Here is a 25,254-nt window from a genome sequence, read left to right as displayed (position 1 = left end):
GAAAGAAAGAAAGAAGGGAGGGAGGGAGGGCACGGGAGGGAGGAGGGTGAAAGAAAGAGGGGGGGGAGGGAGGCAGAGAGGGTGGGAGGGAGGAAGGAAGAATGAGTCTAAAAATCAACTCAAGGCTGCGCCTGGGTGTCCCAAAGGCCTAACGTGTGGCCGGCCAGTTGATGGTGTCTACTGACCGTACTTTGTGCCCGCGTGGTCTCTCCCGGCAGGTCACCCACGGCACAATGAAGGCCCGCGTGGGGCCGTGGCTCTAGTGTGGGGCCCGGGCGCGGACCCGCGCACCCGCTTCCTCGGGAGTTTGTCGCCAGTCTGGTGGGCTGCTTCCTAAAATGGGACTCACCACCCACCACCCAGGACAGCTGGGTGACTAGGTTCGTGGAAAATGCCTCGAAATAGGAAAATGTTCCCCTCCCGGCAGGCCCGGCAGACCCGAAGGAGGGAGGACCTTGACCCGGACGAGTCAAAGTTCACTCACAGGCCGCCGCGCCACCAACCCACGGGAGGTCACGCTGCGCGTGACCGCTCGATGCGTGTCTCCGGGGGCGCCCCTGAGGGAGAGCGGAAGGGCGGCCCCGCGCCCCCTCCCTCCGCCGGTGAGGGGAACACCCGTGGAGCCCAGCCCCCTGGCCGTCGCCCCGGCGGCTCCCCAAGCTCCGCCGACCCCAGCAGCGCCCCCGGCCCGGGTCAGCCCCTCCTCGCGCGCGTCGGCGAGAAGAGGGTGGAGCGGCCGGGCTCCCGTAGCCAATGAGAACCGCGTGTTCCTGGTCCGATCCCCGGCGCGGCTCGCCATTGGTCACTTCCCAGGTCTCGGCCCACCGAACCTTGGCGACCTAAGCCAATCGCAAGGCGGCGGGGGTACCTCAGACTCCCCGGGAGGCCGCGGCGGGCGCGGAGCCGAGCCGAGCCGGGTGCGGCGCGGGCGACGGTGACGGACGAGCTGCGCGGGCTCACGCGGCAGCATGGAGCCCGCCGTGTCGCTGGCGGTGTGCGCGCTGCTCTTCCTGCTCTGGGTGCGTGTGAAGGGGCTGGAGTTCGTGCTCATCCACCAGCGCTGGGTGTTCGTGTGCCTCTTCCTCCTGCCGCTCTCGCTCATCTTCGACATCTATTACTACGTGCGCGCCTGGGTGGTATTCAAGCTCAGCAGCGCGCCGCGCCTGCACGAGCAGCGCGTGCGGGACATCCAGAAGCAGGTGAGCGGCGGCGGGGCCGCGGGACGCGCGGCGGCGTGCGCGGGGACCGCGGCCCCGGCTCGTGCGGCGCGGGGCCGGGGTGCGGGGCGGGGGCGTCGGGGACAGCTCCCGGAGGTGGAGCTGGGGTTGGAGAGGGGTTGCCACCGACCGACGTTTGAAGGCGCGGGCGCGGGGTGGGGGGCCGCTGGGGAACTGCTGAACCGAATAAGCAAAGGCACTGGGGCAACCAAACACTGCTTGGAGGTTTCTAGAGTGCCCAGTGCGTGCACGGCAGGTGCGGCACGAGCAGATCTACGCTCGTGAGGTGAGCGGGGAGAGGACTGTCAGGTAGCATTCGCTGGCTCGGGCATTCCAGAGGAGGAAAGGCTTCCGGTAGGTGGAGCTGGGAAGTAGGAGAAAGGACTGGGGAAGGTATCTTAAGGTGAGAGCCTGGTGTAAGTGTGAGCCAAGGCAGTGAAGTGGGGGAAGGGTGAGGAGAAGTGAAGGCACCCAAAAGAAGAAGATTGGAAACGCACTTGGAGGTAGATTGCAGAGGGGCCTTGGTGCCAGGTTGGCGGTTCGAGTTCACGTTGCAGCAGCAAGCTGCTGTGTAGGGTAGAGGATGAAAGCAAGAAGGTACAATCCAGCCTCCAACCTGGGATGGACAGCCTCAGCCCTGACCGACAGAGGACTCACTCTTGACAAATGCAGTAGCCCGTCGCCCAGTAACCGCATGCGCTCCCCGATTGCTGGTGCCCACGGGGCCTGGGATCCTGCTTGTAGCTACAGCGAAGTATCCATCACCGCATCCCAGTGCTGGCATAGGTTTGGGGCCTGAGTGGTTTCTTGGCTTTCTCTGCCCCTCCTTATGTTCCTGTCTTAGGGCACGGCATCAGGCTGCAGAGAGCTTGTGTGTTTTCTGCTGCTCTCCCCATCCCCCCAAGGCAGGTGGTGCAGCCTGTGTGTTCTCCAGGCTCTGTGTACCCCCACACTAAATCCTAAGGATGGATGCAGAAAGCAACTACAGGCTAGACCTTGGCCCGGTGGGAGGAGAATGCAGTTCTGAAAGTGCTTTGCACTGCTGTCTTGAGGTTTGCAGCTCACAACCCATGCTTCAGAGCTCAGCCTGCCCTCCCTCTCCATTGGCATCTTACTTCCTAGCTGTTGTGCTTGATTTAGATGCTTGATCTAAATTAGATCCTTGATCTACCTGCCATTCATCTCCCACTCCCTCCACCCCCTCCCCCTTCAAACTATGAACCTGTGCTTCCCTGCCTTGGCTGAATTAGACCAATCCCTCCTAGCAGAGACTTTTACTGATTCACCACCTCTGGCTCAAGACAGCTTAGTGAGCTCTTTTATTAAACTAAATGAAACAGGATTCACTGTATACGAAAAAAACAAGGAGTCTGGCCAGCCCAACCCCTATGGTGAAACTGCCCTGTGCCCCTGACACCATTAGCTATAGTCCTTACCGCTATCCTAGTTTAAATGATACCTGTTGTGCTAATGGGAAAGATTGAAGTTGAAGCTGTGAGTCAGAGCCCAGAACCTCAGAGCTTGTAAATGCGGCTAACTCAGGTTAACTTGAGTTCAGAGCCTGAAAGCTCCACATTTTTTTTTTCTCAGTCGTGGGGCTTGAACTCTGGGCCTGGGTGCTGTTCCCGCGCTCTTCAGCTCAAGGCGAGCTCTCTACCACTTGAGCCACAGCTCCACTTCCAGTTTTCTTGTGGTTTATTGGAGATAAGAGTCTCGTTTATTTTTTTCTTTCCTGTCTCTTCCACCTTGCAAGCTTGGTTCTGTTGCTTCATGCCTTGCATGCCTAGGTATGATACCTGTCTGACAATTTGCTTTTTTGCTGAGCCTTCCCTATCTCTCTTTGGCCTACACATAATCCTAAAACTATGTTGTTGTCCTTGACCTTGCCTCCCTACCAGTCTTGTTTATCTTCCAATAGGACTCGGTCCAGTGTTTCAAGCTCTATGGCTTTTACCCCCTGCCTACGCATCCTCCAGCTTGAATACAGCACCCACTCCCCCACACCTCTGCAGACTTGGGCAGGGCTAGGCCTACATGGTCATAGAATCCCACATTTCACCCTTAACCCCCAACTCACAGGAATCCTTTTCTCTTCCCACCTCAACCCTGCACCTTAAATAACCTCTACTTGTGCTAGTGTAGTATCTGATCTTAGGAAAGCCCTTTCCTGTGTTGAACAGCTTGCCTGACCAGTATTTAACAAGATTCTTGGCTGCAAAGATAGAAACTTAATTTAAACTGGCTTGATATAAAAGGGGCTTTGCTGGCTCAGGTTCTAGAATAAAAAGTCCAGGAATAAAAATGGCTCAGGCATGACTGTATCCAAGATCCCTATCTTCATCTTTCTCTCCATCTGCCATGTCCTGACTCTTGCTTTCTCTGGGTTTCCTTTGCCAGGGCATCTGTCTTCCTTCGAGGCCCTTTGTTTCTGGTTTTAGATCCAGCCAGTTTAGCCACCCCAGTAAAGAGAGAGTATCTAGAACCAGTCTCATTGGTGTGACTGGGGTGACAACCCAATCCCTAAAATGTTTACTTTGGCCAAAAGGATTGCAGCAGACCTGTCATGTGCCTGCCTATAGGAGTGGAAGAGAATCAGCCTGGCTTGAACCAACAGAACCTGGACTGTTAGAAGTAGAAGAAGGAATTGATGCTCATAGATGAGAACTACAGCCCTTATCTATCTCTGCATGGACAGAATGGCTCTGCTTGGGTTTCTGACCCTTACCCTTTGTTCTGTGTTTTGTGTCCTAGTTACCTACAGTTAAAGCTTTGCCAACAGCACACCTTCCACTGGCTTGTGGTTCTTCCCTGTTCCTTCTTGCTTGCTTGAATGGTACGAGAATTATTAGCACATGCTTGGAACAGGGTTTGGCACAGAATCAGCCTTCATAGGTGTTAGCCGTTCTTATGTGACTGACTGTAAGCCTATCTGTCCTATGGGCCTGTAGTTACCATCCTGGCTGTAAATCTGGGTTCTATCTGTCTGACCTTGGTCGGACAAGTTGTGTGTGTGTGTGTGTGTGTGTGTGTGTGTGTGTGTGTGTGTGTGTGTGTGTGTGTGTGTGTGTGTGTGTGTGATATCAATCATGGGACTTAACTCTGGGCCTGGGCGCTGTCCCTCAGCTCTTTTTTTTTTTAATTGTGAACATACTGTACAGAGGGGTTACAATTACATGGGCAAGATAATGAGTACATTTCTTATCAAGCATTGTAGCCTCCTCCTTTGTTTACCCTTCGCATCCCTTCCCAGCCTCCCCCTGCCCCCGTCCCCCCACCCAAGCCTCCCCCCCCCCAACCAAAGTTGTAAAGTTCGTTTTCCACATGACAACTTGTACTTGTCATTGTTGCAACGGGTCCACCTGTATCCTTATTTAAACGACTTTGTCCCTCAGCTCTTTAGCTCAAGGCTAGCGCTCTACCACTTGAGCCACAGAGCCACTTCCATGGACAAGTTATTTTTGCCTCTTGATTTTCCTCATCTGCAAAAGGGGTTGCCCAAACTCCTAGGATTGTTAGGAGAATTAGAAAACCAGTGTCGATAGGTGCTGAGCCCAGTGGGGGCCTCCAGGAAATGACTATTACTCTCATTATCTTTACAAAATCTTTCCTGCACTTGTAAGATAATGTTTTCAAAAGCACGTTGATCTTACTGGTTTTTGCCTTGTGTTATAGCAACAAGTTGGCTCTTCTGTCTTATCAGCGGAAAAGATAAGCAGGATAGAGAGGGCAGCCATACCTCCCGGGGCCTAAGTGGAGGCATCTCTTCCAGCTCCCTCCCAGCTGTGAGCTACTCTGGTCCCTGAAGGGGCCACCTCAGCCTTGTTCATGGTTATAGGTACGAGAATGGAAGGAGCAGGGCAGCAAGACATTCATGTGCACGGGTCGCCCCGGCTGGCTCACTGTCTCACTGCGAGTTGGCAAGTACAAGAAGACGCACAAAAACATCATGATCAACCTGATGGACATTTTGGAAGTGGACACCAAGAAGCAGGTGAGAGTGTATTATCCGCTGCATTTAGGAGTAGGGCAGGCATTACCGCACTGGGGGGGAGTTATGAGCAAGGTGATTTTAGCCCAGGCATCCTAGAGTGGACAGGACCAAGACCCATGGTCATCAGGAGAATCCCTGTCCCACACTGCCGTGCTCCCAAGCCCCACAGCCCCCCAGAGGGAGATAGTAGTCACAGCCCCAGCCACTGGACAGGCCAGTGAGAGCTCCGGAATCTTTGACTCTCCTCATTTATCTATAAACAGTCGATGGAAAATCAGGCTGAAATGAGAAGCAAAAGAGAACTTATTTAGCCCCTCCTGGTAAGGAGGTATGCTGGTTAAAAAAAAAAAAAGTAAGTGTGGGTCTGGGAAGGTGGCTCAGTGGTAGAGCACTTGCCTTGCATGCATGAGGCCCTGGGTTTGATTCCTCAGCACCACATAAGCAAAAAGAAAAAAGCCGGAAGTGGTACTGTGGCTCAAGTGGTAGAGCTCTAGCCTTGAGCTGAAGAGCTGAGGGACAGCGCCCAGGCCCAGAGTTCAGGTCCCATGACTGGACCCCCCCCCAAAAAAAAAAAAAGTGTCCGGGAGAGGAAATCTTGTGGAAAGGATCCTAAAACACTCACTTGCTAAATAGTCCCCAAAATGCATACTCTTTGGTTCATCTAATAATTCTGCTTAAAATCTGGCTTAATTGATTCCCAGTTCAGATGGGCTGTATCACTTCTTTTGTCCTTTCCTTTTCTTTTCTATTTTTTTTAAAGACAGGGTCTCACTTCATAGCCAAGGTTGCCCTGGAACTCACTAGGCCTCAAACTGGCAATCCTCCTGGCTCAGCCTTTAGACTGCTAAGATTACAGGCCTGTGCTACCATACCTCGCTACACCTTTATTTCTCTCTGAAGATAATGAAATGTTCAATAATAAGAAGTTATTGTGAATGGTAAATCTACTTGCTAGTGCTTCAGTTTTCTTATGAGAGCATGTCTGCCTTAAAAAAAAAAAATAAAACAGGTTTGAGCTGGGCACCAGTAGCTCATACCTGTAATCCTAGCAACTCAGGAGGCTGAGATCTGAGGATCATGGTTCAAAGCCAAGCAAGAAAGTCTGTGAGACTCTTATCTACAGTAAACTACTCAGAAAAATCCAGAAGTAGAGCTGTGGCCGAAGTGGTAGAATGCTAGCCTTGTGCACAAAGAGGCTCAGGGACAGCACCCAGGACTGACAAAAAAAAAAAAAAGATTTTTTTAAAATTAGCATAAATTAAATATACAAAGGGGTTTCATTATATTTAGATAGATGCATATAATGTACTTTGACCATACTCTCCATGCTTGCTATACAGTAAAAAATGGTGCCAATAGAAAGGTGCAGCCTTGCCGAATGTTGGTGACTCAGACCTATGATCCTAATTACTCAGGAAGCTGAGGTCTGAGGATCACAGTTCAAAGTCAGCCCAGGCAGGAAAGTCCGTGAGACTCTCATCTCCAATTAACTACCAGAAAACCGGAAGTGGCACTGGGGCTTAAAGTGGTAGAGTACTATCCTTGAGCAAAAAAGCTGAGGAATAGTTTCCAGCCCTGAGTTCAAGCCCCACACCCACAGACAAAAAAAGAAACAAATGGACAGCCAGCTAAGTAAGAACTTTTGACAAGTCCACACATGAGACTAGAATCAAGAAAATTGATCATAACTAACATCCCCAAAAGTTTTCTCATGCCACCTGTTAATTCCTTCCTGCTGTCCCCCTTCATCCTTAGGTAAATAGTGATCTGCTTTCTGTCGCTGTAAATTAGCTTCTAGAGTTTGATATAATTGAAATCACTCAGTATATATAGATTCTTTAGTAGTAATTTTCAGATTTATCCACACTGAAGCAATATCTGGATATCTTTATTTTTTGCTGAATAGTGTTCCTTTAGGTGGATGTGCGAGTTTGGTTATCCATTCACCTGGTGGACACTTGGGCTGTTTCCATTTTGCGGCTATTATGAATAAAATGCTTGTAGACATTTATGAATCATCTTCTTATAGACATAAAGAGACTGTTTGGGAATGGAGTGGAATGACTAAGTCACACGATAGATGTATAACTTTTAGGGAAAATTGCCCCATTGTTTTCCAAAATGGTTGCAGCATTTCATATCCCCACCAGCAATATTTCTCTTTGGTCCATATTATCCTGAAATCGGCTGCCTAGTTAGTCTGGACTCCAGCCATTGTAAGAGTTGTTTGTGTATTATTTCATGGTGGTTTTAGTTTACATTTCCCATATGAACAAAAATATTACTACCTTCTGTGCACATTCGCCATTTGTCTCTCTTCTTCGGTGAGCCCTTTTGCCAATTTTGGTTTTAAATAGAATGCTTATGAAAACAACAAATACTAATTCTGATAAAATTCAGTTAACATCTGTTTTTGCACCTCATACTTTTTTTTTTTGTCAGTCATGGGGCTTGAACTCTGGGCACTATCCCTCAGCTCTTCAGCTCAAGGCTAGCACTCTGCCACTCGAGCCACAACACCACTTCCAGCTTTTTCTGCTTATGTGGTGCTGAGGAATCGAACCCAGGGCCTCATGCATGCAAGGCAAGTACTCTACCACTGAGCTACTTTGCCAGCCCCTGTACCTCATACTTTTGATGTTGTATTTAAGAAATCTCTGCTTAATCTAAGGTCACAAAGGTTTTTCTTCTGTATTTTATTCTAGAAGTTTTAAGGACACCTTAAAGTGAAACGTTTTTCTTCTGTATTTTGTTCTAGAAGTTTTAAGGACACCTTAAAGTGAAACTACTTGGGCTTAGAGTTTCCTTTGTGAGCAATTTTTTAAACTAAAAATCAGTGTTTTGGAGTTTATTCTTGGCTGAACTTTGATCTCAGACATTTGTTCATTAGGTTGCACAGTTTATCAACAGACTCTGTCACATTCCCACATTGTCCTTTTAACATCTGTAGCACCTGGAGCTATGGCAGGTCATTGTGTCATTTGATTCTGCTCTCCCTTGTCAGTCTGTCTTAAGGCTAATCAATTTTACTCATCTTCTCAAGAACTAGCATTTGACTTCATTGATTTTTTTTTTTTCTATTTCATTGATTTCTGCTGTGGTCTTCCTTACTCTCATTTTTTCTTATTTGAGTTTAATTTTCTTTTCTTTTTACAGTGTTGGGGGAAGACACCAGGGTCTTGGGCAAACAAGACCCTGAAGAAAGAATTGGTAGAGCCACTTTTGGTAGTTTATTTTTCTTTTTTGCCATACTTAGGTTTGAGTTTGTGGCCTTACACTTGCTAAGCAGACACTTTTGCTGCTGAATCACATCTATAGACTGATTTTTGCTCTTTTTTTTTTTTTTAAGGAAAGTTTCATTTTTCATCAGGTATACCTGATGTGACCCACCTGTTAGGGTTCCTGATAACTAGGATAACAAATAGAAGCCACCATCTTAGTTTTGCGTGGAGACAGGATCCCATGAGCTGTTGGCCCTAGATGGCCTCTGACTTCAATCCCATCATTTTCAGCCTCCCAAGTGGCTAATATTACATACATGAGCCACTAGTGCCAGTTACCCTTTTGGTAGTTTTTTAGGGTGAAGGGTTTAGGCCATTGATTTTTCTTTTTTCTTTATTTTTTTTCCCTTTAATATAGATCTTTAATGCTGTAATTTTTTTTCCTAAGCAAGTAACAGTCTATGTTCTTTTATTTTCCACCAGCTCAAATACTTATTTGGGTTTTTTGTTTATGAGATAGGGTTTCACTATGTAGGTTAGGCTGGGCTTGAACTCGCCATCATCCTGCCTTAGCCTCCCAGATCCTGGGATTACAGATAATGTACTGCCACACTCAGCTTCATGATAAAGGAGAGTATGGTCATAACAAAACACTAACTTGAAAACAAAAAGGCAACAGTTACATGTATGTGTAAGTCCATATTTATGTGGGTATAATATATTAAATAAAACATACAAAATAATGGGTTCAAACCTATAATTTTAGCTACTCAAGAGACTGAGACCTAGAGGATCAAGGTTCAAAGCCAGCCCAGGCAGAAAATTCCACCAGACTCTAATCTCCAGCTAACCAGCAAAAATCTGGGCTGGAGGAGTACCTCAAGTAGTAGAGCACTAGCTGAACAAACCTGGGGCCCTGAAGCTCAAAGCCCTAGACTGGCATAAAATTAGGTATAGGCCTACATCATTTAATCTCTGTTTCTTCTCACTTTCCTGGTCATTTCTTCTGTTTCACCATTTTAATTTTACTTATTAGCATCAGTTATTTGTAAAAGGAGGTTTGATACATACAAAGGTGAATGCAATTCACCTTGATTGGACTCAACACCCTTTGTCATTCATCTCTCGTCCCCTTCTTAACTTAGTATCAGCAGGTTTTATCATTCTGTTTTTCACACATTTACATAAATGATTTTGACCATATTCACTTTCCTGTGCTGTCTTCGTTCACCCTCACCTCTTAGGGTGGTACCTACACCCAGGCAAGACATGTTTTATATTCCAACAAAGTGTAAATAACCATTTTAATAAGCAAAATGAAGAAATTACAGGCTTGTGCCTGTAATCCTAGCTACTCAGGAGGCTGAGATCTGAGGATCATGGTTCAAAGCCAGCCTGGGGAGGAAAGTCCATGAGACTCTTACCTCCAATTAACCACTAGAAAACCAGAAGTGGTGCTGTGGCTCAAGTGGTAGAGTGCTAGCCATGAGCTGAAGAGCTCAGGGACAGTGCCCAGGCCAAGAGTTCAAGCCCTATGACTGACAAAAAAAAAAACTTGACAGGCTTTGATTCATCACTCACTGTAACTAAAGGCAGTGTAGTGTTCCAGAAGGAATACACAGCTGAGTAGGAAAGCTTGAGAAGCCTCCTTATGGTGGTCTTCTCCTGAGACATCTCTTTCCCTGTGTCTACAGATTGTACGTGTGGAACCCCTGGTGTCCATGGGTCAGGTGACTGCTCTGCTGAACTCCATTGGCTGGACCCTGCCTGTGTTGCCTGAGCTTGATGACCTCACAGTAGGTAAGGACTCCATATTCATGGGCAAGAGGAGTCAGATGGTCCTAGGATCAGGGCGAGGGGACCTTGGCCATCTTCCATCTGGTGTAGGGATGGCCAGTCTTCCATCGGGGATAGAAGTTACCATCTCTTACCTGCTGGGATCAATGATGGGGCTTTCACTGTGTACTACTCTATTTCTGAGGAGCTCAGAATAGACAGCACTATTATTCAATAGCATTTCCTCATTTCCAACTCAAATCTGCTTCCTTGTGACTTATATATGCCACTTCTACCTGTGGGACACACAGAATACTTCTAGTCCCTCTTCCCAGAGGATTTGTGGGCCCTAATCCTTCTCATATCAAGGGGAAGCATCTTCCCATGGATCACAGCTCCCTGTTACCCCATTGACCTCAGTTTTCCTTGAAGCCTCTCTTAGAGTGAGTACACAAGCTTCTAAGTTGAGGCTGGCTACAGTGAGGGTATGCATATCCACTCAAACTCCTGCCCTCAACTCCCATCGAAGCCCTTCGCTCCTAAGTAAGCTGTGCCCTGCACATCACTGCTAGCTCTGACTGGCATGTGTCTCTGTAGGGGGGCTGATCATGGGCACAGGCATCGAGTCATCATCCCACAAGTATGGCCTGTTCCAACACATCTGCACTGCCTATGAGCTGGTCCTGGCCGATGGCAGCTTTGTGAGATGCACTCCGGTGAGTTCCACAATGGGGCATACCAAGGGTATTAAGGATTGCGGGGTCAGAGAAGTGGCTCTCCCAGGGTGCCTCATTTCAAATACACCTTTGCAGGCTGTACCAATAATAATAACAAAAGAATAATACATTCGCTTAGACACTATTGTGAATGCACTTAATCTTGAACACCCAATGAAGTCAGTACTATTTTTATCCACATTTTTCAGATAGGAAACTTAAGCACAGATGATTAATAAACTTGCCTTAGGTCACACTAGTAAGATTCAAAGTTAGGCAGTTGGGCTACACCAGACTGACTGTGCAGAAGTCAGGCATTGGTAGTAAAGCTGTATATCAGAGTTGTGGGGTGTGAATAAAAGATTAGAAGAACTGCTTTGTTACAATAAAAGCTCATTCTGTCACTCAAAGTGGGACACAGTCATTTAAGACAATTTACCTAAAGAGTGGAACATTAATTAACCTCACTCAGATATGGCCTAGCATATGGAAGGGGGCTTCTGGGATTGGAGGGACATGAGCTCCTTTTGAAGTGGATTTTTCAGGGAGTGAGGAAAAGGTACTATGCTTGGGAGCTCTGAGCTGAGCTAGATGGACCATGGTGAAGACCCTATCTGTTAAGCATACTTTGCTGACACTGGGGTCCTGTCTTTGACCTATTTATTTTCAACAGAGAACAGACAAAGGCCTGTATCAAGGCCAAGACTCCTGACAAATGCGTACTCGGGAAGTGTAAGTAGGTTCTGTATGTGAAGCTCCAAGCCTAGATTCTGGCAGGCAGTTGCCAACTGGTTACTACTACTGTGATCAGAAAGAAGGATGAGCTGGTAACCCAACTAGGCATTGGTTGTGCCAGTTCTGCTATTCCAGAGGCTTTTGCTGGCCCTCTGGAGACCACTCAAGCTCAGCCTCTGCCCTCCTGCAGCCTACCCTGCCCACCCCCAAGGAGTACCTGCAGGGTTGACATAGATTTGTTGGAAAGGTGCTTTGTTAGAATCAAAAAGTCTAAATTAGAATGGCCAGAGGAAAAGGCAGTGATCTCCTGAGACAGATGTCAAAACAAGAAAACACTGCAATTAGGAAAAGATCTGTGGAGTCGAGGAGGCACTGAAGGAGGAACACTGCATGCTGAGTTGGGCCATCTTGCCTGAGCGGCTGACTTTTTAGGGTACCTTAGAGAAAACAGGTCACCTCTTGGGAGATTGACTTTTCCTTATCTCTCAAGAGGATAGTATTATCTCTAAGCTGTGTGTTGGGGTGAGTGGAGATCCCACAAGCTAGTGGAGTGGGAAAAGCTCTTATAGCCAAAGACTTTCTCATGTTTCCTACTATCCTGACTCTTAGCAAGGGTTTAGCTCTTGATTAGCTTGGTCTGGGAATCCCTTGCCTCTTTGTCCCCTATCTGGGGTCTTTGGACATTTCTAGTCATGACTTCTTTCGTGGGGAGCCTGTGTCTTAAGTGGCTGTGACTAGATGGAAGGGGGAGGATGCTGTTTTGCTGAGCAACCATGATTGGCAAGCAGCTGAGGGCATATTAGCTTAAATATCAAAGGAAAACTAAGTACAGATAGAAAAGGTCTTTGTTCCTATCATGCAAGATGGTGACAGATTAGCCCAGAGACCCCAGCTTCCCCAGTTGACTAAGTGTCATGGCCTGGGATCCACACATCAAGTCCTCCACATGTATCAATTCTGTCTCAACAGTCTGAAAACTCAGACCTGTTCTATGCCGTGCCCTGGTCCTGTGGAACCCTGGGCTTCCTGGTGGCTGCTGAGATCCGTATCATCCCTGCCAAGAAGTATGTCAAGCTGCGGTTTGAACCCGTACATGGCCTAGAGGCCATCTGTGACAAATTCACCCAAGAATCACGGCGGTCAGAGAACCACTTTGTAGAAGGGCTGCTCTACTCCCTGGATGAGGCCGTCATCATGACAGGAGTCATGACAGATGAAGTGGACTCTACCAAGGTAGGCCAGGCAAAGACTAAGACGAGATGGGGAGCGTGGGGTGGGATGGGACTGAGCCTCTATGAAGCTACTCCCTGGGTCTACCTACCTGGGGTCTAGGCAGCTGACCCCACTTTCAGATGACAATGAAAGCTTCTATCTCCTCTGCTCCTGCCACCTGCCAGGAATGTGTCTTGAGAGGTATACTGTCTGCTTCTCATAGTGGCCCCATTGCCTGTATGAGTGAGTGAGTGAGTGAGTGAGTGAGCGTGCGTGCGTGCGTGCGTGTGTGTGTGTGTGTGTGTGTGTGTGTGTGTGTGTGTGTGTGTGTGTGTGTGTGTGTGTGTGTGTGTGTGTTTGTGTGTGACAGACAGACAGTGCTGAGACTTATCCGTAAGGCCCGGGCACTATCTTGACTTTTTCACTCAAGGCTAGTGCTCTGACACTTGAATCACACCTCCACTTTGGGCTTTTTGATGGTTAATTGGAGATAAAAGTCTCACAGACTTTCCTGCCTGGGCTACCTTTGAACTGCAATCCTCAGATCTCACCTTCCTGAAGAGATAGAATTATAGAGGTAATCCATCAGCACTGGCTGTAGTCTCATTTCACCAAGAGGAAACTGAGGTCCTAAGGGCTAATGTAATTTCTATAGTAGTTGATTTGATGCCTTGGGATCCAGATGGACACTCGTTCAACTTATACTACATACAATACTTGGAGGTTAAACAAAGACTGACCTACAAACATGACCCAAAGCCAACTATTGCTAATGTACTTCTTCTTGCAATACATGTTGTTTGATTACAAAAGCATTATAATGGGGAGGTGGGAGATGGGAAGGGGAAACAAAGGAGGAGGCAACAATGAATGAAGAAATGTACTCATTATCTTGCCCAAGTAATTGTAACCCCTCTACATGGTATTTTCACAATTAAAAAAAAAAAGCTTTATAACCATCCCTTCTGCATTTCTCAAGAACTATTTGTGTGTCATTCCTATTGTTGTATGGAAATAATTGGCCTAACATCACTTACTGAACGTTTAAATTATGCATTGACTAAAATTATTTTATTCTTACAAGTAAGATGGCATTGAAGATTTAAGACTCTTACACCACCTATCCATTCTCTTTTTTGTTTGTTTTATTGCTTTTTGTCTTGCTATGTAGCCCAGGCTGGCCTTGAACTCTAGATCCTCCTACCTGTGCCTCCCAAGTGCTGGGGTTATAGGCATCTGCTACCCAGCTTTTTCCTTGCCCTTTAGTGCAAATATTTGTGTTATTAAGTCCAATAAGCAGAACACTGAAGAGTGAGACACCCTAGGAGAGCTGTGCTCTTGCCCATTTCCTGCAGCCATGTGGCAGAAGCCTTTCCCTGCATTCTTGCCAACTCTAGTGGTAGTATCACTCATTTTTGCCAATCTGATAAGGTTAAAAATAGGGCCTCTTTTTAATTTGTAGTTCTTTAGTTTCTTGTGAACTCAAGTGTCTGCAGTTTTCCAGTTTGTCATTATCTATTGTTGTCTTGAAATTGACTGGATTTTGTGTGAAAAGTGTCTCCCTACGTTGTATGGGCTTCGTGACTATCTTAATGTCTACAGAACAGAGAATTGAAGAGTGCCATGTTGCTTACTGAAGTACTGTGTCATTGTTGGGAATTTAAGTTGCTTCCAGTTTTTTTTGTTGTTGTTGTTGTTATTATTTTAATTACATCTTTTGTCTTCTGTGTGTAATTTGAAGATATCTTGTAGAATTAGTGAATCAAAGGATATTTATTCTGAAACAGTCTTGATCTACGCCTGTGTAATTAAAACATTTAAAATTAGAAAGGTCTGGAAAATCACCTGGAATTGTGACCCTCTCAAGGTAAACAAAGATGGCCCAGGTGGGGAAAGAGACCCCTGAGGAAACACAGCAAGCACAGAGCAGATTCTGACCCCTTTCCCAGGCCTTACAAATGCTCCTAGATAGGCAAGTGCTTTGTCACTGAGGTGCATGCTAACTCTGGAGCAGCCTCTTAATTCCCGACTCAATGTTGGTTCCCTCACATAGCATCTTCTAGAATTTAAAATCATCCATGAACCTAGGTTCCTGAGGGCTTTGTGGTGAGGGAAGAGAGGGTCCTGGAGCAGTCAGGTAACACTGGTCATGGAGCCCAGGTGCTCAGGCCTTCCCTGGGCTGAAACCTGATCAGTGTGTGTCCTCAGCCTCCAGTCACCTAATAGGGACATCCAAACGAGAGATTATCTGGCTTCTCCAAGGCTCTTCCTTAGAGCTTTTCACAGTACAAAGCTGAAGGAAAGGATCAAGGGGAATCACCACCCCCACTGTACCAGCATCATTTTGCTGTCATTTGATATGTTAAATGCCATCTCACTAACTGGCAAATGGGTTTGTACAGCTTTCAAATTTGAACAACTCACCAGATTCCCTGTGTACAAGGAGACATGGTCCCAAGGGCTTGCTCAGAGTCCTCCTTGGCTCAGTAGCAGAGATGTTTTCCTGCTCAATGCTCAGTGAGCAAGGCCCAGACACCCAATGGGAACAGAGTGGTAGATGCCATTGCATGGGTGGGCATTTCATTTTTAGGAGCACTTCTTGCAAATATCCTGGTTTGAAAGGTTGCAAACACTCTATGCCAGCAATGTCTGGAGTAAGGTCCACTTCTGCCATGAGAAGAGGCTGTAAGGAGGCTTGGCTGTGGGAGTACGTGGGCTAGAAACAGAGCTTGCATGGCCTCTGGTCTCCCCAGCCGACTCCTGTCCCAGGAGAAACAGATGATCCAGCTTCTTTATGATTTCCTGGGCTTCTCAGATCCAGTGGTTCCTGAGTCTGAGTACCAGGACACCTGTATGCAGTACCCCAGGTCTCAAGTTCATTACGGCAGGTACCACTGCCAGGAGTGCAACCAGGCCTCTCCTGGCATAGATAAAGTAGCTCTGTTTCCTGTTGAGTTTCAGTCTGCTTTCATTACTGAGTAGAGGCCCCATATGACCCACACCAAAGACAAGTTTGAGAACAGATGCTTGAGCCCTAATTTCCTAGCCCACTGCAGTTCCCAGTTTTCTAACCACCCCAGAGGAAGCTCCTCAGGAGAGTGGCACCTGGATGAGCTCCAGGTGCTGCCTGTGGAGCTTGAGTGCAAAGGGTTGCCTGGTTCCAGCAGACAGTGTGGCAAGTAGATGGCAGGGCAGGCCCCACTGAGAGAACTGCTCGCCACTGTGGGCCAGGTACTGTACGCTACTGTGTCCTGTTTTCTGGCAGCCCTTCCAACCATTCTAGGGAAGCAGTGTTCGGGGCCTACATAAGATTAGCCAGGTAAGTAGAAAAGATTATCTGTAAAAAGGCAACTTGGTACAGTATCACAGTATACAGGACAGTCTTAAAAACAATTAGCTGACATTAGTTATATAGGAAATTTCGTTGTTGCCATTCCACACATATGGAATGTATTCATTCCACTCAATCTGATCCACCCCCTCCACACACACCGTCATTCTTCCTGTCTTCTCTCCCTATGATGGTCCTGATTTTTTATTTTTTTTAATAACAAAAGAGTTCTGTACCTTTCTCTTCCTTTCATTGCTGACTCGTGTGTGTGTGTGTGTGTGTCTGTGTGTCTGTGTGTCTGTGTGTCTGTGTGTCTGTGTGTAATATCCAAATGGCTCAGAAAGCTCCTGTTCAGGGAGGAAAAAAGAAAAGCTCCTGTGTTCTTATTGTCAAGACACAAGTTCAGGGTGTAACCTACTTAAGGTCATCCAGCTTGGGGGACTTGGGAAGGTCTGGCCCCAGCAGCTCCTGGGGCAGTGCTCCCAGACTTCTGAAGCCTGACCCCCTTCCCCTGGATGTCTCCCTGCTCCTCAAGAGCAGCTACCCAGAGTTCATGTCATAGGTGAGGGCACCAAGGTGGGGCAGCACAGTCAGCTCAGAACACACAGCACAGTGAGACTTGGACCATTTGAGAATGAAGAAGACAGTGGGTTAGTGTATGGTTTAGGCAAAAGGCCCAGTGCCAGGGACCATGTGAGCTCACTTGTGAGCTTCCTCCAGGTGAAGGAAGATCCAGGGAGTGCTGAGCCCAGGGGACTGTGAAGCTTGGTTCAGCAATGCTGTGGCAGAAGATGGTGATGAGAGACTGTACTTGCTGGCCTTGTGAGGGCAGGGGGAGGAATCTCGCCTGCACAGACTCACATCGTAGCGGTGTCTGCCCTTCACATTTGCACTCTGTTCTCATCAAGAAGGAACACCAGCTGAGAGGAGTCACAAAGTCCCCTGGACTTCCAGATGCCAGCTGTGTGACCCCGTGCACACCACTTACAGTCTTTGAGCTTCTCTGCTATGGAGTGCCTGCTGTGCCTGACCGTGCCTGGCTTTCAAGAAAGCTTTTGGGTTCCTTTTTTCTCAAAAGCAGTGATCCACACAACAGAGCTTTTGAAAGGCCAGGAGTGCTAAACAGCCCATATCTGTTACTCCCTGGTGGCTCCGGCATGTGTCTCTGGGTTGATCACAATACTGTCTGTCATTACAGCTCAACAGCATTGGCAACTACTACAAGCCCTGGTTCTTCAAGCACGTGGAGAACTACCTGAAGACAAACCAGGAGGGCCTTGAGTACATTCCCCTGCGACACTACTACCACCGCCACACTCGCAGCATCTTCTGGGAGCTCCAGGTAAGGCTCAATTTCCCTATGCTGTTGGCTCCTCTTGGCCACCAGGAAGAGAACAGAGCAGTCAGCATTGTAGCCATGCTCTCCTCTCTTCAGGGAGGGAGCAGTGTTGTCCTGAGGGACCCCAACACCTTCTTAAAACTGCAATGCCATTGTTTCATTTTGAGCTGAGGAAATGGCCACCTGCAATGAGTATGCACCAGGAACTGGCCAAGGGTGTCAGGAGTGGAGCCAGACTCTGGGAAACATAGACCCACTCCACCCTTGGGAAACTTCCAGCCTCACCAAGCAGATGGATCCTTCCCAGTGTGGGAGGGCAGTTCTTTTGTGGTTGTGGCATGTATATTAATGTAAGGAGTGGTATTGCTGGAATATATGGCACACCTGTGTCTTATTAATGAGCAACTACTGAAATGTTTAGCATGGTGGCTTCTACTAGCAATGTGTGGGTGCTGATTTTTCTACATCTTCAAAAACACTTATTATTTCCTGATTTACAAATCATTAGTATAACCATCTTAGGGGATGTGAAGTGATACCATTGTGGTTTGAGTTTATAGTTTATTCTTGAGATCCTGGGCATCATTTGATGTGCTTGTTGGCTATTTATTTATCTTTTTTGGAGAAGTGTATATTCAGATTTTCTGTCCATTTTAACTAGGTTGTGTGGTTTTTGTTGTTGATGATATGTAAGTGTTCTTTACATATTCTGGATACTAGACTTTTCAGATAAATGATTTGCATGTATTTTCCTGTTCTGTACATTTCCCTTCATTGGTGACTCTTGCTATGTATGTTTTTAATTTAGGTGAGGTCTAACTTACCTATTTTTCATTCTGTTGTTTCTTTTATTTAAGACTAATATTACCAAATGCCAGGTCATGGAGATTTATGTCTCTGTTTTCCTCTAAGCTTTAAGTTTCAGTTCTTATATTTAATGTTTTAACTTTCCTTTTAGATTGTTGATATATATACACTGTGTGAGGCAGGACTTTGGCTCTACCCTTGTCACCTACCAGTGGAATTTTCTCAGCAGACAACGTGTGTTTAGAAGGCAGCAAGAGGCTGCTTAGCTGAAGCCATGATGTGGAGTGAGACCAGACAGCCGCCAAAGGCTGTATCACATGGCTCTTTATAGTCAAGCTGGGATTTATGTCTTATTCGAGATGTGAAAGATAGTCTGTGGGGACTTTGAGCCAGAAAATGACTGCCCTCGTTTTTGTTTTAAAAGATTATCTATGGACTGAAGGTATGATTCAAATGAGAGTGCCTGCCTAGCAAGCACAAGGCCCTGAATTCAAACCCTAGCACAGTTTAAATATATGTGTATATCTTTGACAGCTGAGTGGGAGTGGGCATGAAAATAGAAAAGGAAAGGAAGATTTCTGTTGTCAAGACTGGCAGCTGTGGGAAGAGAAGTGGTATCAGACCTGGGAAATATGGTCAGCCAAGGAGATTTAGACAGATGGGCTGTGGGCAGGTGATTGGTTGCAGGCCCAAGAACCAGATGGACAGTATGCCCTTGACTGCCATGAAAAGTGGGAGGAAGGGCTGGGAAGGTGGCTCAGTGGTAGAGTGCTTGCCTTGCATGCATGAGGCCCTGGGTTCAATTCCTCAGCACCACATAAGCAAAAAGAAAAAAAGCCGGAAGTGGCGCTGTGGCTCAAGTGGTAGAGCGCTAGCCTTGAGCTGAAGAGCTGAGGGACAGCGCCCAGGCCCAGAGTTCAGGCCCCACAACCGGACCCAAAAAATAAAAAATAAAAAAAGAAAAAAGAAAAGTGGGAGGAAGAATTTGAGAAAGGATTACAGGCATGGTGTTGTGGTGTTGTCTTGAGATGCTTCTCTGTGGGATGCCAGACTGTGGGGTTCGGCAGAGACTGAGGCAACACATGAAAATATGGGCAATCAGGAACAGGCAAGTTCTACTTACAGCCCTGGGCATAGATAAGAAAAGAAGGGTGTGAAAGCCTAGCCCTGAAAATTTGAGAAGGAGTCAGCAGAAGAGAAGGTGCTATCAGTCAGAGTGGGTGGGAACTAGGAAAACATGGTGTTTCAAGAAGATGAGAACTGGGAAGATAGCTTAATGGCAGAGTGTTTGCATGAAGCCCTGGGTTCAATTCCTCAGTACCACATAAACAGAAAAGGCCAGAAGTGATGCTGTGGCTCAAGTTGGTAGAGTGCTAGTCTTGAGCAAAAGATGCTTGGGACAGTGCCCAGGCCCTGAGTTCAAGCTCCACGACTGACCAAGAAAAGAAAAGAAAAAAAAGAAGTAAGATGAATCATATAAAATAATATTTATCAAAATGAACTCCAGGAAATGGAAACAAGAGGTTTTTTGTCTTTGGTTTTCTTGCCCTTTTTTCTTGTTTGTCCATTTATCTGTCTTTGGGAGGGGAAGAGGGAAGCAAGAAATGGTGAAGACAGTTGAACAAATGTAGCAGTGATACTCACTAGACACTATGTTGAAAATGAACTATACAACTTGTGGGTGGGGATGGGAGGAAAAATCTGGGAAAGAATGAGGGAAGGGGTGACACTGTCAAAAGAAATATACTCTTTACCTGACATACACAACCATACTCCTGTACATCACCTTTTTAGTAACAATAAAAAATAAAATAAATATTTTTAAAAGCTAGGCACTGGTGTTTTATCTCCAATTTTCCGCCAGAAAACTAGAAGTAGAGCTATGGTTCAAAGTAGTAGAGCACTAATCTTGAGCAAAAAGAGCTCAGGGACAGTGCCCAGGCCCTGAGTTCAAGCCCCATGACTGACACACAAAAAAAGAAGACTAAGATGAGCACCTATGTCCTGTGCTAAGAGGAGTGAGGATAGAGAAATGGCCTCTGGGACTTAGCCCTGGAGCAATCATCAGTGACTTTGAGGAGGATAGCCCTGACCTATGGGTTCTAAAGAGAATCGGAGACAAGGATGTAGGGATAGAACCAGTCTGAGAGGCTTCCTGCCAGGCAGTATCTGTGGACACTGAATGAGAGACCTGGGGAAGGGGTGTGGGACCAAGGGAAGGTGCCTTGTGTCTGTGCCAGTTTTAAGATGGGAGAGGTGAGGCATGGTTATAAACCTATGCTGTTTGTTGATGAGAGGGGAAGAGTGACTGCGAGGGAAAGGGTGTGTTTGGATGCTTCTGTGCCAGGTACTGAGCTGGCCATATGGTGTAAGCATAATAGGAAGGAAGCTGCACAACTGGGGAGGGTCACTAGGAACGAGGGGATGACTTGGTCGTGGGAGGGAGCGGGTACTCCCTTTTGATTGCCTGTAATTTCTCAGTGAAATGGGAGGCATGATTCCAGCTGGGGCAGGATTGCTGAAAGCTCATGGAGGGAGGAAATGTCAATTGTCTCTAACCGTGAGAATTCACTAGTTGGTACACTCCAGGATCAGCTGGCCAGCCAGACTGCTGAGACTCATGGTCCTGAGCTCACAATGAGGCCTACTTGTGCCTGTGGGTAGCTACATGGGAGGATGGGCAGGTGATGCTTGCAGTGGGAACTGTGGAGACAGTGGCACTTGGGAAGACATCAAGACTGGAAGCTAGAAGGCAGACTGTGAGGCAGGTGAAGAAGACCCCCAGGGAGGATCTGGCTGGAACAGACAAAGGAGATGGAGGCGGTTCTTTCCTCATGACTTGAAGACAGAGTTTCCAGGGAGGCAGGAAAATGGTTAGGCTCTGAGCAAGGAATCGGCAAGTCGGGCTCCCATTCTCCCAACCCAGTTGGAGCTTTTCCCTGAGGAATGACCTTAGGGAACTGGCTTGAGCTCTGTGATTATCTCTTCCCCCGCCGCCACCCCCCTCCCCCCATATTCTTTGCTCAGTGCCTGCTCTGTGCCAGCCATTCTGACCTCAATAAGGAGTCCAGGATTCATGGCCAACTTCTCATTTTGTTCTAGGCATTAGTGTCTTGACACATTGTCTTATTAGCCTCCTAAGTCCCTTTCCATTGATAAAGAAGGTAAAATAGAAGCAATAAGTAACTAGCCCAAGGCCATCACAGTTGGTAAATGCCAGAGCTGAGATACTGAGGTTCTCCCAGGCAAAACCCCAGGTCCCCTCAAGCCCTCCTGATCTGGGAAGGAAAGTGCCCTGATTTGTGTATGTTGAGTGTGGAAAGAGGATCTGGCCCCAGCCCTTTGCACGTAGAAACACTCTGCCTTTGGCTCCTTCACCCATCCCCACCCTTTCTTTGTGTTTCAGGATATCATCCCCTTTGGAAACAACCCTGTGTTCCGCTACCTCTTTGGCTGGATGGTTCCTCCCAAGATCTCCCTCCTGAAGCTGACCCAGGGCGAGACCCTGCGCAAGCTCTACGAGCAGCACCACGTGGTGCAGGACATGCTGGTGCCCATGAAGTGCCTGATGCAGGCCCTGCACACCTTCCACAATGACATCCATGTGAGCTGTGCAGACAGGCAAAGGCCTATGGGAGTCACACCTTCTACCCTGAGCTTAGGGGACACACCTTGGCACCCCTACCCCTCCAGACCTTGGTTTGCCCAGCCATAAAATGAGATATGGCCTTCCCATGCTACAGAGGCCTGACCCACTCACTGCTGGTCATAGGGCCTGCTGGTGAGCACTCCCGTAGGGGGAAGTCAGAGTGTCTCAGCCAGGGGCTGCCAAGGGGCCCCTAGGGGATGCTGCAAAGCTTCCCTTTGAGTAAGTGGTAAAGTATAGGCACAAGCCTGTCACCCACTGGAATAAAAGCCCCAATACCCACCTCTCTGACCTCTCCAGGTCTACCCCATCTGGCTGTGCCCATTCATCCTGCCCAGCCAGCCGGGCCTGGTGCACCCCAAGGGAGATGAGACAGAGCTGTACGTGGACATTGGTGCCTACGGGGAGCCACACGTGAAGCACTTCGAGGCCAGGTCCTGCATGAGGCAGCTGGAGAAGTTTGTGCGGAGCGTGCATGGGTGAGTGGCTCAGGGCACAGCCATACAGCCTCTCACCCACCTCTCCTCCCTACCTCCTCTCCTGATGCTGCCTCCTGTAGCCTCACTCTGTTTTTTCCTATGCAGATTCCAGATGCTGTACGCTGACTGCTACATGAACAGAGAGGAGTTCTGGGAGATGTTTGATGGCTCCTTGTACCATAAGCTGCGGAAGCAACTAGGCTGCCAGGACGCCTTCCCCGAGGTATATGACAAGATCTGCAAGGCTGCCAGGCACTGACCCGGGCCTGTCGCCCGGAGAGACTAACAAGTGCAGTGGAAATGTTTTCCCTTTGCTCCAGCTTGGCTGCTTTCTCAGACCCACATTTTCAGAACGAAACTCCACCAGAAATCCTACCCAGACAGTCCTGCTTCTGGGAAGCCGAGTTTCCAGGATAGCTCAGGCTAGTGGAAAGAACATGGGATTTGGAATCAGACAAATCTGAGTGCAAGTCCCAGTTTAGAACTCTCTGTGCTCCAGTCTCTTCATCTATCCTACTTGCTGGATATCTTCTAAGTCAAGCACCTGTCACACAGAAGCTCCATAAGCAGTAGCTGTTTTTTCATTGCTTCCTCTTCAGCATCACATCTGACTAAAATACTGTGGACTCAGTGGTTGAGTCCAGAAAGTTCCCCCCTCTCCCAGATTAGGTCACCTGTGCACAGGTTTGGCTAGAATAATGAAGGGGACACCCTGGAATAGCAATGCCACTGTCTGGGTCAGCCAGAAGAGCCCCTTGCAGGGAGAAGGAAGGCTCTGACTCTTTGGATCTCAGGGGGGCTGCATGTGGGACAGGCAGGCCCATGATGTGCTGTGCCAAAGCCAGGTCCATTCCAAAGCTCCCTCTGTCATCTTTGGTGACATCCTGCCTCTTTCTCCTGTGTGCTTGGGCCTGCTGGCTGCCCCAGCCATCTGCACATCCACTCTGTTTACTGTGTTCCTGTAGAAGGCATCTTGAGATGGATTCCATCCTGGCCTGGGCCCATTCTTCCTAGCTCTAGCCCGCCAGCCTCCTCATACCCCCACACCACTTAGAGTGGGCCATGTGCGCTGCTCTGCCATATGGGGAGGGGGTGGTACCTAGTGGGAAAGTGGCACTCTCCATGGTACTTCCATTAGGAGGCTCACTGTGGGGCAGGAAGCAAAGAGCTTCACTGATTTCTCTAGCCCCTGGTCCCCCTTTTTGTTCCCCTGCCCCAGCTGTAGCTAATTTCAGTGCCTTAACAAATCCTGAGCTCAGAGAAAGTTAGCTCCGTTTCCGTTCCAGAGGGAAGGAACCTCCTGAGGTCCTTTCTGCCTTGTTACTGAAGTGTGGTTGTTTGTGCAACTTCAGCTTAAGAACTGCCCCGCCCTGCTGAGAACCCACAGTCTGAAAGGGAATGGAGTTCTGGAAGGGAAGCCAGAATTCAAGAGCTGAGCCAGGCTGGTCACAGCCTTGATGCGTTGGAGTCAGGGACCTGGCTTTTGGTCCCTGCTCTGCTGTCACCAGGCTGTGTGGCCACGGGCACATCATTTGTCCCTGCAAGCTGCAGTTTCTTCACCTGTCACATTGGTACAGATAAGACCTCCCTGGAGCCTTTCTGCCTCACATACCAGGGTTGCAAAACTCATGGAAAACCTTGTTTTGTGTTGAAATTCTGAGAAAGGCTAAACAATCCAGGTGACGTTTAGGGATAGTTCATCATTTACAGTCCTTCTTTCAGCCCAGGGCCAGCTCCCATCCCATTTTTGGAATGGCTCATCTATAACTGGCAGGCAGGTGTCCATCTTGTCCTTTCAGATGCCAAAATCCTCTTAGAATCCCACCACCCAGGGCCTCGTGTTGCAGTATCAGCATGGTCTGTGGGAATTGGTCCACTTGCACTCAGAAAGCAAGAGAATCCCCTTAGTCTTTTGGCCTCTGGAGGAGACAGGAAAAAGTAAGTCTCACTCTAGTCTGCAGAGCATGCAGATTTTGCCATGGGCTCTGCTAATAGGTCATTGTGTATTCTGGCTTGGTTCTAGACTGATGACTCTACTTGCTGTAGATGAGTGGTTATCCCGAGCTAGATCAGTCCAACAGTGAGCATGCCATCATTTCACCAGATGCCTGCAGCTTATATCTCCCTTAGACCCATAACCAAAATCCAGTCCTTCAAAGACACTAGCCTCAGATTACAGTTTGGTTCTAGTAGCATCTTGCCTAGAAAGGCAGTCTTCCAGAATGGTGAGCTGAAATCCAGCTTATCTGTCCACACAGTGGCTTTGGGTAGGGTTCAAGTTAGTGCCAACGGCATGTGGAAAGGAACATTAAGCCTCTACCCATCCAGAGCCCTTGGGCTGGGGCTAGGATGATGTGTTGTTGGTGTTATTGAATGGGAAGAGACGGGTGGGATGGGTGTGGAAGTGTGTGGTGTGTAATCTTTATTCTCCCCCCCCCCCCCTTTGGTCATAGAGACCAAGGAAAAAGGCATGAGGCTCCCCCATCGGGATCTTGCAGCCACAGGTACTGTGCCTTCTCTAAAACACACTCCTGTGGCTGTGGGTCTGCCGCTTCTGTAAAAATAAAGTTTGACCTGGAAGCTAGTCTTTGTCCTTTCTTTCTCAAGAGACAACAGTACACTCAGACCAGGATTCAGATGTAGGTTGTGCAGTTCCCAACTAAGATGTTCTTTCTGAACCCAGGTATCCACAGGCAAGAGCTAAAAATGTATGGGTGAGTGACACAATTGGGTCTTAGTCCCATCTGACTCTTAAGACTGATGACTTGGGTCTGTCTAGCAATG

At 47.8% G+C, this 25,254-nt stretch overlaps 1 protein-coding gene across 1 annotated transcript; it reads left to right on the top strand.

Moving 5' to 3' along the window:
* Nucleotides 1-853: 853 nt before the first annotated feature.
* Dhcr24 (24-dehydrocholesterol reductase) lies at nt 854-25,054 on the top strand. Its single transcript, XM_069987132.1, has 9 exons — nt 854-1,199; nt 5,053-5,208; nt 10,124-10,229; nt 10,803-10,921; nt 12,626-12,889; nt 17,398-17,541; nt 21,752-21,949; nt 22,292-22,470; nt 22,576-25,054. Exons 1-9 carry the CDS (start codon nt 969-971, stop codon nt 22,727-22,729), a joined length of 1,551 nt encoding a protein of 516 aa, XP_069843233.1. The 5' UTR covers nt 854-968; the 3' UTR covers nt 22,730-25,054.
* The last annotated feature ends 200 nt before the right edge of the window (nt 25,055-25,254 follow it).

The sequence above is a fragment of the Dipodomys merriami genome, unplaced genomic scaffold (assembly GCF_024711535.1).
Source record: "Dipodomys merriami isolate MVZ:Mamm:240054 unplaced genomic scaffold, mDipMer1.0.p SCAF_34, whole genome shotgun sequence".
Classification (NCBI taxonomy): Eukaryota; Metazoa; Chordata; class Mammalia; order Rodentia; family Heteromyidae; genus Dipodomys; species Dipodomys merriami.
This window is presented reverse-complemented; position numbering and strand designations above follow the sequence as displayed.

Coding starts and splice junctions, on each gene's coding strand:
- Dhcr24 (XM_069987132.1), top strand. CDS start 969: ATGGAGCCCGCCGTGTCGCTGGCGGTGTGCGCGCTGCTCTTCCTGCTC. Junction 10,230..10,802: donor GCTTGATGACCTCACAGTAG/GTAAGGACTCCA, acceptor GTGTCTCTGTAG/GGGGGCTGATCATGGGCACA. Junction 22,471..22,575: donor TTTGTGCGGAGCGTGCATGG/GTGAGTGGCTCA, acceptor TTTCCTATGCAG/ATTCCAGATGCTGTACGCTG.